This window comes from Poecilia reticulata, linkage group LG13 (assembly GCF_000633615.1).
Source record: "Poecilia reticulata strain Guanapo linkage group LG13, Guppy_female_1.0+MT, whole genome shotgun sequence".
NCBI lineage: Eukaryota > Metazoa > Chordata > Actinopteri > Cyprinodontiformes > Poeciliidae > Poecilia > Poecilia reticulata.
The window spans coordinates 8,465,358-8,482,692 of record NC_024343.1 but is presented as its reverse complement, the minus strand read 5'-3'; the positions used below and the strand labels follow the sequence as shown (position 1 = coordinate 8,482,692).

General features: G+C 38.9%; 2 protein-coding genes across 7 annotated transcripts in view; both read left to right on the top strand.

The window, feature by feature from the left end:
- sgsm2 (small G protein signaling modulator 2) overlaps positions 1–17,335 on the top strand; it is a 180,538-nt gene that overhangs the window by 79,422 nt on the left and 83,781 nt on the right. For all 6 annotated transcript variants that reach the window (XM_008425221.2, XM_008425222.2, XM_017308193.1 and 3 more), the window contains one exon: positions 7,519–7,687. In XM_008425221.2, the coding sequence (XP_008423443.1) occupies positions 7,519–7,687 (169 nt within the window). The remainder of the gene's footprint in view (positions 1–7,518; positions 7,688–17,335) is intronic.
- LOC108166819 (uncharacterized) lies at positions 14,422–17,048 on the top strand. The gene is made up of 2 exons (XM_017308195.1): positions 14,422–14,718; positions 14,943–17,048. Exon 2 carries the CDS (start codon positions 15,111–15,113, stop codon positions 16,140–16,142), a length of 1,032 nt encoding a protein of 343 aa, XP_017163684.1. The 5' UTR covers positions 14,422–14,718; positions 14,943–15,110; the 3' UTR covers positions 16,143–17,048.

Here is a 17,335-nt window from a genome sequence, read left to right as displayed (position 1 = left end):
GAGAGAGAGAGAGAGAGAGAGAGAGCAGTAGAATTAGAGGAGTGGGATATAACTACTTCCATGGGAGAGCTGCTTACATCCTGCTCCATTCTGGCGTTTCCCTAGAAACAACCGAGCCCTAATGTTTCATCTAACCCTCCTCTTCAACTCTCTAATCACTGATTCCCATCTGAAAGCTAATGTAAGACTATACACACACATACACAAATGCATACACACATATGTATGTTATTCTATCTTCACAATGACTTTTCATTGATTTCCATTCATTTTTCATTAATTTCTATAGTCTAATTTTGACGCTTACACTTAACCTAATGATGACCAATAGATGCCTAACATTAACCCAAATCTGTAACCCACACACATTTCTTCTTCTTGGGTCCAGGCTTTGGACCCAATAAGGAGCAGTGGGTCCTCATAACATAACATTTGTTGGAAAAATGGCCCTTACAGGAAGGAAAGTGCTTAAACACAGACAAAAGGGGTGCATTATAATGTAAAACATAGTGATGGACATTAATTCCTTTTGCTACCTTTAATTCACGCACTGCTAGCCTGTCCTTTCTAAATGACCCATAGAGACAGTGGGGTAAAAAGTGGGCATGCAGCGCATGCAACGCATACGGGCGCTGCACCAGAGAGGGCGTTAAAACCCCGTCTGGAGGAGGCGGTGAGCTGATGATGTGTTTGCATCCACTTGAGCGCCCTTACGTTCCTCCACTTCGCGCCCATAACGGGGTAAATGTAGCGAGTTTTACCTTTCATGTACCTTCGGGGGGAAAGCAAGCATATGTTGTGTACACATCCACCTGAGAAATGTAGCGTGTATGCTCCTTCACGTACCTGCCTTCGAGTGGGGGGAGCACCGATTTATGTGTTAACATCCACCTGAATAATACTCTCCTGATCAAAATCTTAAGACCAGTTAAAAAACTGCAAGAATTTGCATTTTGCGCTGTTGGATCTTAAGAAGGTTCTAAGTAGAGATTCACAATGTTAAAAGAAGAAATCAGCGTAAGAGACAAAAACTTTTGTGGGGGAATTAATTGAAAACTGCATTTACACTCAAACATGATTTTTTTCAGTTGATCAAAAGTTTAAGACCATAGCTAAAAAAAAAAAACTAAAACCCCCCAAAACAGAAATCAAAGTGTCATTTCTGGGTGTCTTCTTTGCCTGTTTATGTTAAAAGTAGAAAAAATAGTCAGCAATGTCAGAGTCAGTTGATGTTGGCATTAACTATGAAGCTGTTTTAAATGTGGACTTAAGGAGGCAAACTACCTTAAAATCTTTCCATCCATAATCTGAACACACTGATCCTTGCAGAGTGGTGAGGGGGCTGGTGGTGCCCATCTCCAGCAGCCATCAGATGAGAGGCAGGGTTCACCATGGACAGTTCACCAGTCCATCACAGGGCTCTGAAAGCCAACAACTAAATAAAATGTATGAAAAAGAAATGTTAGATTAACAAGGAGAAAAATTCTTTCCAGTTATCTATAAATCAAATCATGTTTATTAATCACTTGGTGTTGGTAACACACCAGTTTTTGTTGTTGAAAATGTAGCAAGCTCCTCATTGAAATAACAAAAACAAACTTACATCATGAAGACTATGTGAAGGTTCATCTTCAGAGCTGGTTGTTGATCTGGTTGTGGAGCCAGAACTTCTTCTGAGACAGGAAAGTCTTTAGTTTCCTAACACCTGATTTCTCTGGCTTCATCTTTCATCCTCATTTGCTTAGACTGCAACATATGTTGAAGATAAAAACATTGATGAACGAGTTATAACAACAACCTCACAATATCAAAGTCTCTTTGTCTTATCGAGCTTAATTAAAACCAGGCTAAGTTTATGAATTAAAGCAGTGTTTTTCAACCACTGTGCCGCGGCACACTAGTGTACCGTGAGTGATTGTCAGGTGTGCCGTGGAAATTATCCAATTTCACCTACCGTATTTTCCGGACTATAAGCTGCTACTTCTTTCCTAAACTTTGAACATGCGGCTTTTCTGTGGATTTTTCTTGAACCACCATGGGGCTTTTTAGCAGGAAGTGAATCATTGGAAGTCAAAATTGGAAATCAAAGAAGAATGCGCAAATTTTCATTTAGAACAAGCACATGCTAGCAGCAGGCACGATGGAGAAATGTTTTCAAACTCATACGATGCAACTTCTAAGTTGAGGAGTATCGATCTGGCAGTACAGGAAGGAAATAAAGCCACTGCACGTAAACTCGGCATGAACAAAACCGTTCTTAATGTATCCAGCAGTTATTAGGACGCAGCCCTCTGCTGGGTCCTTATGGGAAACCGAGAGCGGCAGAGATACCAGCGGCCTGTAGCCCGGTGCGGCTGATATATGTAAGTTTCCGTGGGGGTGGGGGGAGGAATGAATGTTACTACATTCATGCATCACACACGACAGTGTTGTGGCACTGTTTAGGTGTATTTTTGAAGTGGACATGTTAAGTGCAATTTGAAATGAGAAATGTAAAAAATGATAAAAATAAATTTTTGTGTTATTTGATTCTCATTCAAGACACTTTGATAAGAATGACAATATATGTAATAAAGGGGGCTACAGAGTATCTTTGTTTACAGTTTTGGTTGGTGGTGTGCCTTGTGATTTTTTCAATTAAAACAATGTACCTTGGCTCAAAAACGTTGAAAAACACTGAAGTCGCAACAAACAGCCTCAATGCAGTTATAACATGAAGCTGAATGATTCCTATTGTAATAATCATACATGTCACAATAAAATTGATCAAATAATTATTTATGAAACCAACATAAGTTATATATCTTTACCTCATTGTTTATAATTAAACGAAGATAATTAATAAGCAAACTTACCACCAGCTAGCAACACTTAGCAGTCTTCATCCCTCCGGGCTCCTTTTGTGACACATATTTCATTTCCAGCGGTTGTTGTCCCGTTGTGTTGTCGTCTAACTCGGACTAGGACGTCACCAGCTTGAATTTACCAAAATTACTAACTATTGTCAAGGCCCTCTCTACTTTGAAGGCAATACATATTATGCGAGTAACAATGACGAATTTGAACAGCGTCTGTTATCTTCCCTGCGTTCAATTTTTTCTTCTGTGGCGTTTTTTAAATAAATGAAAATGTGCAATACCGCCACCATCTGGTCTGGAGTATGAACTGGATCTAATGCCGTTGATTATAAGGTTTTACATCACACATCTGAAAATGGATTGGACACTTTCTTAAAAATTACATCATGATTATCATTCTTTTATTGTATGCAATTTTAATAAATAGTAAAAGATTATTAAGGCACTTAATTTCCGGCGCAGGAAATACGGCGGTCATCTTGGAGCAGTCGTCCCTCCTACTTTACTCAACCAAAACAGCAGAAGATGCCTCAGCACTGAGGGATATTGTTGTTCGAATCGATAGACTATTGATGTGAGGGCTCCACAAACAACATTTCACAAGTAAGATGGACATATTATTGTGTATATTTTGTGATTAGAATATTACTTTACTGTATTTATGTCCACCGGTGAGATACCAGCTAATATTAGCTATAGTGCTAGGTGTAATACTGGGGTTCAGCCCTGCTATGAAGGCAAACTGAGATTCCTTAAATCTAAAAATTTTTATTATTCTCTAACATTGGCTTAGATTATCTGACACAAGAGCCTACATTAGAAATGAAACAATGTAACATATATTATAAAACTTATATTATGTGTTATAACTTTCACCAGCAAAGTTTAAACAGGTGGTAAAGACCATTATTTATATGTAATTCTTTCACTCTGTCAAAAGTAAGATACATCCCAAATCTTTTTTGTTTTGAAGGTTTCATAAAGACACGACGTGAGGAAGAAGTGGGAGATATCTTTAAAGAGAGACGGATTTACTGCGGAACGGATGAATCTCGCATCGGATTTTGGACTCAATCTCAGCTGCTGAATCACTCTGAAGCTAGTACTCGTCTGCTGGAAAACATATACATACATACATACATACATACATACATACATATATATATATGTGTGTATAGATAGATAGAAAGATAGATGTATACATACATACATGTATGTATACATATATATTGGATACATACATATAAACATGTATCCAATATATATTATTCAGTATTGATCATTATTTATTTGTGTTTGTATAGTTATATAAATATGTATTGATATTACTAAATAATTTATTAAATAAATTATGAACGGCTGTGTGCTTTGTAAAATGCTCATCATACATCAATATCAGAATATTCCATTCCTTTTCTATTGTTAAAGCCACTAAGCATATTTAAATATAGTGAACTATGTATTAAAAGCATACTTAAAAAATACAATTGTTTATATCCAGTAACAAAAAAGCGTGTTATGATCGATTAAATGCGCTGATACCTCATTGTGCCTGCTAAACACACATACCGCTGAGTGGAGTGGTGGACCGCTCCAAGATGGCCGCCCTAAATCTTGTCAGCGACACAATAGGTGAGAGCGGTCCATGAGGCGTCTATTCTTATATTATGTCTATGTTCCCCGCGTTCAAGTTTTTTCTTCTCTTTGTGGCGTTTAAAAAAAATTAAAATGTGCAATACCGCCACCATCTGGTCTGGAGTGTGAACTGGAGTTAATGCCGTTGATTATAAGGTTTTACATCACACATCTGAAAATGGATTGGGTACTTTTTTAAGCATTATATCATGATTATAATTTTTTTATTGTATGCAATTTTAATAAATAGTAAAAGATTATTAAGGCACTTAAACATTCATACTTTTTAGATGCTTAAAAAGTATGCCTACATATTACATTAAACGCGCTTTAAAGGTGCCTAAAAGACATACTACTGCATATGTATTAATTAGTCTTATTTTGTAACCAGGTTGCTGCGTGTTGCAGCCCAGGTCCCTCTTGAAAATGAGATCTGGATCTCAACGGGGTTCACCTGGTTAAATAAAGAAGTTAAAAAAAGGCAAACTTTATTAGCCTAAAATTTACACTGAGATGTAATTTAAAACATACTGAAATTAATAATTTAAAGTAGTGTTAAGTAAATTTTAAAAAATTCTATTTTGAGCATATATTTTTAAATATACACAAAATATATTTTAAATATTCTTAAAGTGTATATTTCGACTTGGGCAAATATATATTTTGTTCACTTAAAGTATACTTTTATTTAATATATTAAAAGTGTATTTTGGTACAATTATGTTTAAGTATGTTTAAAGTTCTAATTTCAAAATTGGTACAAGTATACTTTTAGTATACTTCAGATATACTTATAGGTAGTACACTTAATACTTAGTATACTTAAAGTGTACTTTCACAAATTTAAGTATGTCTGAAATATACTAAAGTATACTTTTTTTTCACCTGGGTATGCTCGCTCTACCCCTCCCCCCCTCCGACACGAAGGTACATGAAAGGTAAACCTCGCTACATCGTTATGGGCATGAGGTGAAGGAGCGCAAGTGGATAACACATCATCGGCGCGGCGCCCCCTCCAGACGGGGTTTTGACGCCCCCTCTGGTGCAGCMCCCCTATGCGTTGCATGCGCTGCATGTCCACTTTTTGCGCCACTCTGTTAACAAGACAACGGACACTGGTACGTTTCAGAAACATTGCACTCTGGAACCTGAAAGAAAACATTTGGTGGTTTCATGTAAATGTACACTACAAACGCAACAAAACTCTTCCGTTTTCATGCAAAGTTGTTGTCGTGTAAACAGGGCCTAAGTTTGTTCTAATTTCTGCTCTGGAATGAGTGAAATCCTCAGGATCTTTGTGTTTTAACTGATAGGTTTGATTCTTGTTCTGGGTACAGGTCCTTCTCAAAAAATTAGCATATTGTGATAAAGTTCATTATTTTCCATAATGTAATGATAAAAATTAAACTGYCATATATTTTAGATTCATTGCACACCAACTGAAATATTTCAGGTCTTTTATTGTTTTAATACTGATGATTTTGGCATACAGCTCATGAAAACCCAAACTCCCTGTCTCAAAAAATTTGCATATCATGAAAAGGTTCTCTGAACGGGCAATGAACCTAATCATCTGAATCAACAAAGTAACTCTAAACACCTGCAAAAGATTCCTGAGGCTTTTAAAAATTCCCAGCCTGGTTCATTACTCAAAACCGCAATCATGGGTAAGACTGCTGACCTGACTGCTGTCCAGAAGGCCATCATTGACACCCTCAGTAAGGGTAAAACACAGAAAGAAATTTCTGAACGAATAGGCTGTTGGCAGAGTGCTGTAGCAAGGCACCTCAGTGTGAAGTCTGTGGGAAAGAAAAAGTGTGGCAGAAAACGCTGCACAACAAGAAGAGGTGACCGGACCCTGAGGAAGATTGTGGAAAAGGATCGATCAGGAGTTTTTGGAGCACTTCATGCTTCCATCTGCTGAAAAGCTTTATGGAGATGAAGATTTAATTTTTCAGCACAACCTGGCTCCTACTCACGGTGCCAAAACCACTGGTATTACTAACCATGGTATTACTGTGCTCAATTGGCCTGCCAACTCTCCTGACCTGAAGCCCATAGAGAATCTATGGGATATTGTGAAGAGAAAGTTGAGAGACGCAAGATCCAACATTCTGGATGAGCTTAAGGTTGCTATCGAAGCATCCTGGGCCTCCATAACACCTCAGCAGTGCAATAGGCTGATTGCCTCCACGCCACGCCACATTTAAGGCTGCAAAASGATTCCTGACCAAGTATTGAGTGCATAACTGAACATAATTATTTGAAGGTTGACTTTTTTGGTATTAAAACACATTTCTTTTATTGGTCGGATGAAATATGCCATTTTTTTGAGAGGGATTTTGGGTTTTCATGAGCTGTATGCCAAAATCATCAGTATTTAAACAATAAAAGACCTGAAATATTTCAGTTGGTGTGCAATGAATCACACCAACTGAAATATATATGACAGCTTAATTTTTATCATTACATTATGGAAAATAATGAACTTTATCACAATATGCTAAGTTTTTTAGAAGGACCTGTATATATATATATATATATATATATGTATATATATATATATATATATATAACCTGTAACAAGAAATGTACACACGCAAGGTTTATATGCAGCTTCTTTACCTAGCAACATGATTTCAAACATTGCTTGAGAATAAGTAAGAACAAGGAAAATGTTTTCAAAAATATGTTGCTTACCTCACTGAAGAAATTCTACCTTTTGTGATATCCTTCACCAATTTTTTGAAGTGCCAATAGCACATCATGTTTCTCTTTTTCTTCTCCTTCACCAATATCACTAGCATTCAAAATACATCATTTTTACTTTACATTACACAAACAGTTTCAGTTATTTACTTTGGTTAAAATGCAAATAAATATTTTTAAAATTGGAGTGGCTTGTTTAATCTAACCCTTCTCTTTGAAATTCGCAGGAGAGATTAAAGAAACATTCTGTTGAACATATTGCATCTTTTGTTTGGTTGCCTGCCTTTTCTAGCATACTTTCTGTTCATGTCCGCAGCTGCCATCGAGGCCTGCCTGAGTCACCTTCTGAAGAGACGTGCAGCCGGCTTTCTACGAAGTGACAAGATAGCCGCCCTCTTCACTAAGGTTGGCAAAGTGTACGACACAGCTGGCGAGATCTGTCGGAAAGTCCAGGAGCAGCTCCAGCAGCAGGCTGATCTCACCAGGTTGGTCCCACATCTGTGGGCCATTCCTGTCCTTTCCTCATTCTTGTATCTATACCAGCACAGCAGTGATAGGTTGTTCACTAAACTAGGTTAAAGAGCCATTTATAGTTTCACATTATCATTGTGTATTTAAGTTGTAAACAGGCTGTATTTCACCAAGATGTATTCATACACCAATATGTAGATGAGTACACAACTTGAGATTAGTTGCTAGATGTGCAGCAAACTAATGGTGTTGTAGCGGCCTCTCGGACTGAATAGCCAGACGCAGGGAGTTTCAAACGGGTGCAATTTAATCTCAACCTTTCTTTCCATTGACACCGTGAAAACTGTAGTATAAAACAAAAGAACACAGAACCGTTGTATAAAACCAACATATCAATATTCAGTTATACACAAAAAAGAATACGTTATGTCCTTTAACTCATCAATATACAGTTTTGTTTATAAACCGCGACATTCTACTGTTTCTTAAATAAAACTATAACATTTCTTATTACAAATCACAATAACATATATTTATACCTCATTCTGCTTTCCGAGGGCGCTATTTTAAAGATTTTGTCCGGGTTTCTTTATAATGTAACGTTGTCTCATCTTGCAGGGTGTTGCTAGGTAACCACAGAATAAACAAAGAAAAAATCTACCGTTCTTAAAAATTAATGCTTAAATTAACCACTAGGAGTCACTGTTGGCCCAATGAACAAGGAGAATTTTCCAATTAAGCTGTTATTTACAGGTGTTGTAGAGGGCCGCACTGGGTTAACTCAGGGAATTTCAAACTGTCCAACGTGTGCTTCGATACACTCCAGGCCGCTTCTTTGTTTAGTCACAATCACCAGTTTCTTCCACTTTGACTGTCATATTTCAGACTTTACACAGACTGACACATACTGACCAGGCCAAGCAATGAAATGGTGCCAACAGTTAACGGCATTACAGCACATTCAACAGAAATTATAACCATCCCGGCACACCCACTTCCTCATACACACAAAGCCAGCGCGCCATTAAGACTCCCATTCATACCTTAGTGACAGTCACGCCCACCTCGACACACCCACCACCCAGGTGTCAAAGACGTGTGCTCCTGTCACCTCAATAATTATTAATTTCATTCAGGGGCACATCAACTTGTATCAAGAGGAAGCTGGAATCACTCCCAGAATTTTTTTGATAGCAAAACAAATAGTTTTGCCACTTAGCCACTGCTTGGCAGGTAAACTACCTGATACAACAACAAATAGTTCATTTAGTGCTGCTCTTTCTGACTCTTCACCTTCAGGAAGTCATCACCACATCACTTCTCTACAACATGTTTAACATGTTTACCAGCGTTTCACTGAGAAGTAGCTCATATAAAGCACTTTGAATTGCCTTGTTGCTGAAACTGTGCTATATAAATAATATTGCCTTACTTTACCTTACCTCAGCATATGTACAGTTCCACCAGGTGTTTCCTAACTGCTGCTGGCTAGTCTGAAGGAGCTGAACTGGGAAGTCATGGTGGAAGGGTGCACTGTGAAGCAGAAGGTCACAAACTTAGAAATTCCAGCTCTGAGGAGCTGCGTCTCATTTGTGTCTCAATAATACGTCTTAACGTTGGGCACAGCTGAATGGTTGTCATAGAGATTAAATGATTTTTTAAAACATGCATGAAAGCCTCAAAGCATCACTCCAAGTATGTTTTTGATCTTTACATCATTATTATAACATGATGTAAAGATCAAAAAAGCTAATTTTACACAATCCTAACCCTTTAAGGACATTTTTTTACATTTTTCATTAATTTTAGGTTTAAGCATAAAAGCATTTTGAGAAAACTGAAAATGATTAACATAAAAGAAATCTGAAACAAGGAGCTACTGTGGAGGCTCCATAGAGCTGCATGAGACTTAAACTAGCAAGGCCAGGAGAGCAGTCAGAGAAGCAGCCAATGGGCTCATGGTAACTCTGGAGGAGCTGCAGATCCACAGATCAGGTAGTAGAACCTGAGCTGTGGTATCACAGGATACCTTCTAGGATACACTTTACAATGTAGAATAGCTCAGTCAAAGTCCAGAACTGAGTCCAAATGTGAAACTAGGCCTGTCACGATAACAAATTTTGTAGAGCGATTAATTGTCTAAAAAATTATTGCGATAAACGATAATATTGTTTTGAGACCTTTTGACACTGATTTAATGGAAATGACTCATAATGCATGCGATTTCCTGCCATAGATAAATACGCTTTATTTTCAAAAGAACACATAACACTGGAACTAATAAACTAAATAAACAAAACAACCAAAAATAAAAATAAAATGGATTCTCAGTCTCCATTAACAAAAAACGTGCTTGAATAAAAGCTAAACATAAAGCCAAAGTGGAAATAAATACTGCATTCAACCAAAAGAGTGCAGATATGAAATCTGTATACTATATTGCCCTTCATTAATCACGAGATTTAAATAGAGAAGATGGGCGCATCCGACAACCTAATTCAGTAGTTCATACTGCACGGTTTTTTGCCCCTATTTTCCCCTTATGACAATCTTAGAACGTTGGCCGCTGGTGATTTGGTAACCGATCATCCTGCAGTGTGTGGTGTGTTACGGTGGATCGTCGTGGCCGCTCCGATCCAAATCACGGATTTCCCCCGACTGGAAGCGTCAATGCAGCCCGTTGAATGTGACAGCTAGCCGATCAGAAAGCGCGGGTTCTCCTCTGTGCTTTCTGAGGGGAAATTACGGAGGGGAATCCCAAACAGCTGACACGGCTCAACCCGAAGTCCAGAGGACATTGGAGATGATATGTGGAACCAACATTAATATTTATTCAACATTTCGTGCAAAGAATATAGAAATGACAAGGGGAGGAACTGGAGCCAAATTGCTACCGCAGTTGATAAACCCGGTAGGTTTTCAGCTGTTCTTTTTTAACGTGACATAAAATAGGTTATAATGATTTTCATTCAGTCAGGACTTTACGCTGACTCTTGCCACATGCATCACAGGTAGATGCATGTGGCAACCATTCATTGATTAATGCATGGTTTTAAAATTAGTTAACTGGACTTGTAGCCATTATTTTGTGCCCATGTGGCTGGACACCACACGGCACGACGAACCCGATCAAACCGGTATACCTGGGATTTCTGTCAGGTTTTGAAAATGGGCCGACAGTCCGTCAACAACTCGTGTAGTGTGTGCTGGACATTACACTAAGGAAGAGCACCGGAGTTGAGCCTTTTTTCATTCAGTGTCATCAACAGAAAGAAAAAAAGACAGGAAGAGACGATAAAGCCGATAATTAAAATGAGGTCGATAGGTTTAATTTATTATGTGATTAATTGATTTATCGTGTATCGCGATAGACCTATGTGAAACTGGAAAAATTTTAAAATTGTTTAGATGAGCAAACACACACTTTTCAGATTTTCATACATCAAAAAGTAGACATCATAAATACTTTTGCAAGGTTCTACATAACTGAGTTCTAACTATATTTTCCATTTTAATGCTAGTTTTATTAATCCTTTTCTGGGCATGCTTTGTGCAGCATGTGATGCTCTCTGTATAACTGACACTAATTCACCTGACAACTGAGTGGACTGCATCTTTAAAGCTGAACAGTTTGTGTAAACTCTGAGAAAAGCCTGGGGACTGCAACCAGGCGTTCATGTCCATGAGAGGTGTGTATAATTGTGTCTTGCTGTGTGTGTGTGTGCGCGCGCTCAAAACAAAGATGATAAGCTGCTTGATCTGCAGGCACTTAGCTACCAGCTGAGCTGTGTAGAACCCCATTAATTGTCCATTAGCTTGTATCACTTGTTTCCACATCTCTGCAGGGCTGCAGTGAGATGGAGGACAGAAAGCTTTGGGTGTCATAAACAGTCCACCAATGTGGCTTCAGTGCTGTCTCTCCAGCTAATACCTCAAAGAAGAAAAGTACAAGATGAATATGGATGGGGAGTTTAATTTGAGACACTTGTGATAAATCTGCGGTGTTAAGTCGCAGCTGGTTGGCCTTAACTTCTCCAGACAGACTGCACACAACATGGAAGCCTGTAGATGTGTGGAGATCTGCTTTCCACAACTCACATCCAGAATCCAGAATCCCTGCTTTCAAACACACACAGACACACACCCAGACACCCACACGCACGCACGCACACTGAGTTATGTTAACTTCCATCTTCCTGTCATACTACCTCAGGGCTCTATCTCCCTTTTGCCCTGGTTTCCATGGTAACATGATCTGCTCCATTAGGATCACAAAAAGATGAGTGAAAAAATAAAACAAAAAACAAAGGGCTTGGTGGGAAAAAGAGCAAAGATCAGCAGAGGAAAAGAAGGGACTGGTAATCATAGCAGAGCAGGAGGTGATGTCTGCTGTGTTTATGTCGGTTTAAGATGGGGTTTGGTGCTAAGAGGGATAAGCAGGCTGAAATTAAGTTTCTGTTTGCTTGCTTAAACCTGTCAGAAGGCTTTTACCTTCAGTTGAGAGGTAAATAATAACTGAAGTTATTCTTTTTTGACCAAAAGACAAAGAGTCAGCACACAGATGGGTGTAGTGATGGATATGAAGTGTCAGAGATACATGAAGACAATTACAATGCAATGCAACCTTGACCCCAAATCCTTTAAAGAGAAGGATTTGTGGATACAGAGTAAGAGAAAAGCAGAGAAAGAGAAGGGTGATGTGCAAACCATTTGTTCTATCACTTCTACTTGGTAAATGAGAAATATGGAAAATAAAATGGATGAACTTCAAGCACTGATGTGTGTGTAAAATTATGTTTCACTTAGACATGGCTGCAGGATTGTATCCTTGGCTCCAACATTTCACAGCATGGTATAATGATAACACAGGGAGTCCAAGATTGGAAGAGGAGAAGAAGAAATAAGAGAGATGATCAGCAGTGTTTGTCAGTAAAAGCTTTTTTCTTTTCAGAACATACAAGGGAATAAAATACCTCTGCAGCGAGAATATTGAAATATTAGCAGTAAGATGTGGTCTATATTGAGAATAGGGTTATTATCATCAGGGTTATTTAACCTGATACAACGCCCCGATCAATTTCTGGTAAATGTCTTGTATTTGTATAGTGTTTTATCAAGTTCAGAGGACCCCAAAGCACTTCATACATTCAATCATTCATCCATTCACACACACATTCACTGATGGTGCCTAGCTACTGGACCGTAGTCTCAGCTGCCCTGAGCCAGTCTGACAGAGGAAAGGCTGTTATGCGTTGGCGCCAGCAAACCCTCTGAACGCCCAGCAGGCAAGGTGGGTGAAGTGTCTTGCCCAAGGACAAAAAGGAAAAGGTTTATCAAACCGGCAACTCACTGAATGGCCACCAACACCCAGGTGTTTATGATAACACCTAGAGAATTTTACCATGGCTCACTTTCTGCTGCACTTCCAATATTTCAACTATTTGTCAGCTGCTGTATCAGAGAAAATGTTAGAAACATCAACTACAAGACTTATACTTGTCTAAGCACATTATCGTTTTTTTCTTTGCTTGAGCGAAAGCTTGGAGAGCATGTGGCATGGAGCAACAGAACAGAAATGAGGATGAAGAGACTACTGTTGGTCCCCCTGAGTAAGCAAACTAACACATATCAGGACCCCTGCAGTTTGCTTATCACCATAGAATTATAGTTGAAGATGCCATCATGCACTTTCTTCAGCCAACCCACTGACTTCTGGACAAAGCAGAAGTCAATCCTTACAATCCACTGTGAGGATTGTGATCTGTCATCTCTGTAGGCACATTTAAAGCGATTCAGTCTAATTTACTATTTCAGACTCTCCAGAAGACAGAAGTGCAGCTTGACAATCATCTGGATAAGTGAATACTTGACAGACCACAAACAAATGCAAAAATGAAGCCATCTACAAGAAGGGACAAAGCAGACTGTACCTCTTGAGCAAGCCTGGGTCTTCAGTTTTTTCACCAAGATGTTGCATATGTTGTTTTATTTTGTTATGGAGAGTGTAGTCTCCCCAACAATCTCCTGCTGGGGTAGCAGCATCAGATCCAATGACTTAAAAGACCAAACAAGCTAATAAAGAAGGATGTCTGTTCTGGTGAGAGCCCTGGAATCTAAAACTGTTTTTTCAGTGAAAGATGTTTCAAATAATAGACAGCATACTGAACAACCCTGAGCATCCCCTAATTTGGGTGGAGGACAAGCCCATGTTTTCATTGACTGCTCAGTGAATTCAACATGACTATCATCAACCAGCTATGGCAGTGGTCCCCAAACTACGGCCCGCGGGCCGGATCCGGCCTGCCTCCACATTTGGTCCGGCCCCCTGAACAATACCAGAGAGCATTTAGATTTTTTTTTCATATACCGTATTTTCCGGACTATAAGCTGCTACTTTTTTCCTAAGCTTATAGCCTGGTGCGGCTTATATGTGGATTTTTCTTCAACCACCAGGGGGCTCTTTAGCAGGAAGTGAATCATTGGAAGTCAAAATTGGAAATAGAAGAAAGCGCCCATTAAAACGGAATTATGTTTTAATAGGGAATTGAAATTTGAGAATGTTGTTGATCAGTTAAATAGCATTGAGGGTAAAAAAGAAGATTTAAAAAAAAAATAATAATACTGGGATCTTTATGAGAATTTGAGGTATAGATATTAGGATCCGATAGATGGCAGTAGTGCAACATAAATGGATGCAAGCTGCCGCAGAAATCTAAGGAAGAAGAAAGCGCCCATTTTCATTTAGCACATGCAAAGACACGAAGGATCAGCACTTTTACTGTTACAGTTACTGTGCTGTTTTACAGCATTTTTTCTTTGATATTATGTGAATGTAGTGAGTATGATGGCATTTTTGGTTGTTTGTGGCTGTAGTGGATTTGAAGGCTTTTGTTTTGAAGAGCCATTGTATTGTGTGTGTCTGACTTTCTGTTCGGTCGCTTCCTGGGTTTTTTTTTTAGAGCTGCAGCAAGCATGGCTAGATGTTGTTTTGTCTTCGGCGTTTAATCCTTTGTCATCCACGGGAAAGCTCAGCTGAAGCAATGCTGTAAGTGATGTTTATGTTAAGATATATGCAACTTAAGATGTGCCAGATATTATTTTGTTAAACTGCTAATGTGTCATTATTGTGACTGATGTTTTTTCATTYGACCGCTCATGGTACATTTCAGTTGACTGCAGAGCACATATTTATGTTAAATTTATGGWCTGTATGTCAGGTTTGCTCACAGAACTAAGTTTTGTATTGTTTTGTGTTCATTTTGTCTGCAGTTTTCACCGCAGCATGTAAGAGGAAGCCAACAGTAAATGGTCAACCTTACTCTACGTCTCCCTCTCATTATTTGCTGTGGTTTAACTCGATGTTTAGTCAGAGTTGATACACTCTTGATAAAAACATTACAGTGAAAAAGCAAAACTCAAAGGTTTCAAGTGGTTAAAATGGCATCGAGCAGCAGGTCATCTTTGTCCTCCAGTACGAAGACATCTAAATCTTCAGCCAGTGTAGCTCAAGCTAGAGCCAAAGCAGAGGCTGCCAAGGTAAGAGCATCGTATGCAAGCCATGAAGCTAAACTTAAGCTGGAGAAGGCTGTCAAAGAAGCAGAAAAAGCTAAAAGGGATGCTCAAAGTCAACTGGAAACTGTAAAAATTGACACAGAGTTGGAAATGTTAAAGTGTCAATATAAGGCTGCTGCAGCAGCAGCTGAAGTCTTAGAACAGGCTGAGGCAGTTCAAGTTTTGGATGAAACGGGAATGTCTGATTCGGACAAGGTGAAAATTGAACGCACTAGCGAGTATGTTCAGTCTCAAATTGACCTTAAGAACTCAGATCAAGCTTCTCCACAGCATGCTGACGCACATGCTAAGGACATTCCAGAAGCAACACACTGTGTGAAATCTGAGAAGTCTGAAAACGTTGAAGCACATGAACCAGTGTTTTCACCCAAACCTCATCTAAAATCTTACAGCGAAAAAGACTGCCAACCTYTTTATTCTAATTATGTCCCATTGGCTGCCAGGTCTAGAGAACCAGTTAATAGAATATCGACATCTGATCCGTTAGCAGAGTTTTTGGCCAGGCGAGACCTTGTCAGTTCAGGTCTTTACCATTTCGATGATAAGCCTGAAAATTATCAAGCCTGGTATTCTTCCTTTAACAGTGCTATTAGTGAGGTTCGACTCACAGCAACTCAGGAATTGGACCTCATTCCTGTTAAACGTAAACGGCTACGTTCAGTTCATGTTGGAGATCCTCAAACAGCTTTGAACAAAGCATGGGAGAGACTACGTGAGTGTTATGCTGCTCCAGAGATCATTGAAAGGTCTCTGTTTCAAAGACTGGAAAGCTTCCCTACAATCTCAGCTAAGGATAATGTCAGGTTACGAGACCTTGGCGATTTACTGATGGAGATCCAAGGAGCCAAAGAGGATGGATATCTCACAGGACTTGTATATCTGGAATCAGACAAATAATTGCAAAGCTTCCTTTTGCGCTACAAGAGAAATGGATATCAGTGGGCTCGTGGTATAAAGAACAAAACCAGGGTCGCTTCCCTCCCTTTGACTACTTTTCTGACTTTGTGCGCTATGAAGCAAAGAAGAGAAATGACCCAAGTTTCATGAGTCAAGGAAACACAGTAACATTTGTCAAATCAGAGAGAGGAATCAGTAGGAGTTTTACTCAAACAAACCAGTTTTGGTTTCAAAAACTGATGTCTCAACCAATGATGATTTCAGCAAGACCTGTCCGCTACACAATAAACCACATCCTCTCAAAAGGTGCAGGGTKTTCAGGAATAAATCCTACAGTGACAAAATGGCCTTTCTGAAGGAGAAAGGGATTTGTTTTAAGTGTTGCTCCTCTGTCTCACATTTCGCTCGAGATTGCAAAGTCTTCTTAAAGTGTTCTGAGTGCAACAGTGTAAATCATGATACTGTCATGCATCCTGAGCCATYCCCCAAGTCATCTAAAGCTCCTTCAGCCCAGCAAGACAATGGCGGGGAGGTTGACAGTCAAGTCAGTGAGGATATYGTTTCAAACAGTTGTACAGAAGTTTGTGGTCCAAGTGCAATGGGGCGATCWTGTTCAAAAATCTGCCTTGCAAAGGTTTATCCCAGTCATTCCAGGCACATGGCAATCAAAACTTATGTCATCTTRGATGACCAGAGTAATCGCTCTTTAGCTAGGCCAGAGTTCTTTGAACAATTTAAAGTAAAGAGCAAACCCTTCACATATCACCTTCGAACATGCTCAGGCATGATTGAATTGTCTGGCAAGAGGGCAGATGGATTTCAGATTGAATCWATGGATGGGAAGGTCCAGATTGCACTCCCGTCACTCATCGAATGCTCAGAGATGCCAAATAACCAGTGGTGGAGAAAGTACTCAAAAAATTTACTTAAGTAAAAGTACAAATACACAGTCAAAAATGTACTCAAGTAAAAGTCAAAGTACCACATTAACATTTTACTTAAGTAAAAGTAAAAAAGTCCTGGCTTTTAAAAATACTTAAGTATTAAAAGTAAAAGTACTTGCTGAATGCATTACCTAATCGCTAATATCATTAAGTGTGCCAATCGTATTTAATTTTAATACATCAGAAATGTGCCATTTTAATTAACACTACCACAGATTAAACATGTTCTTATTGTGTTTATTCTCTGTA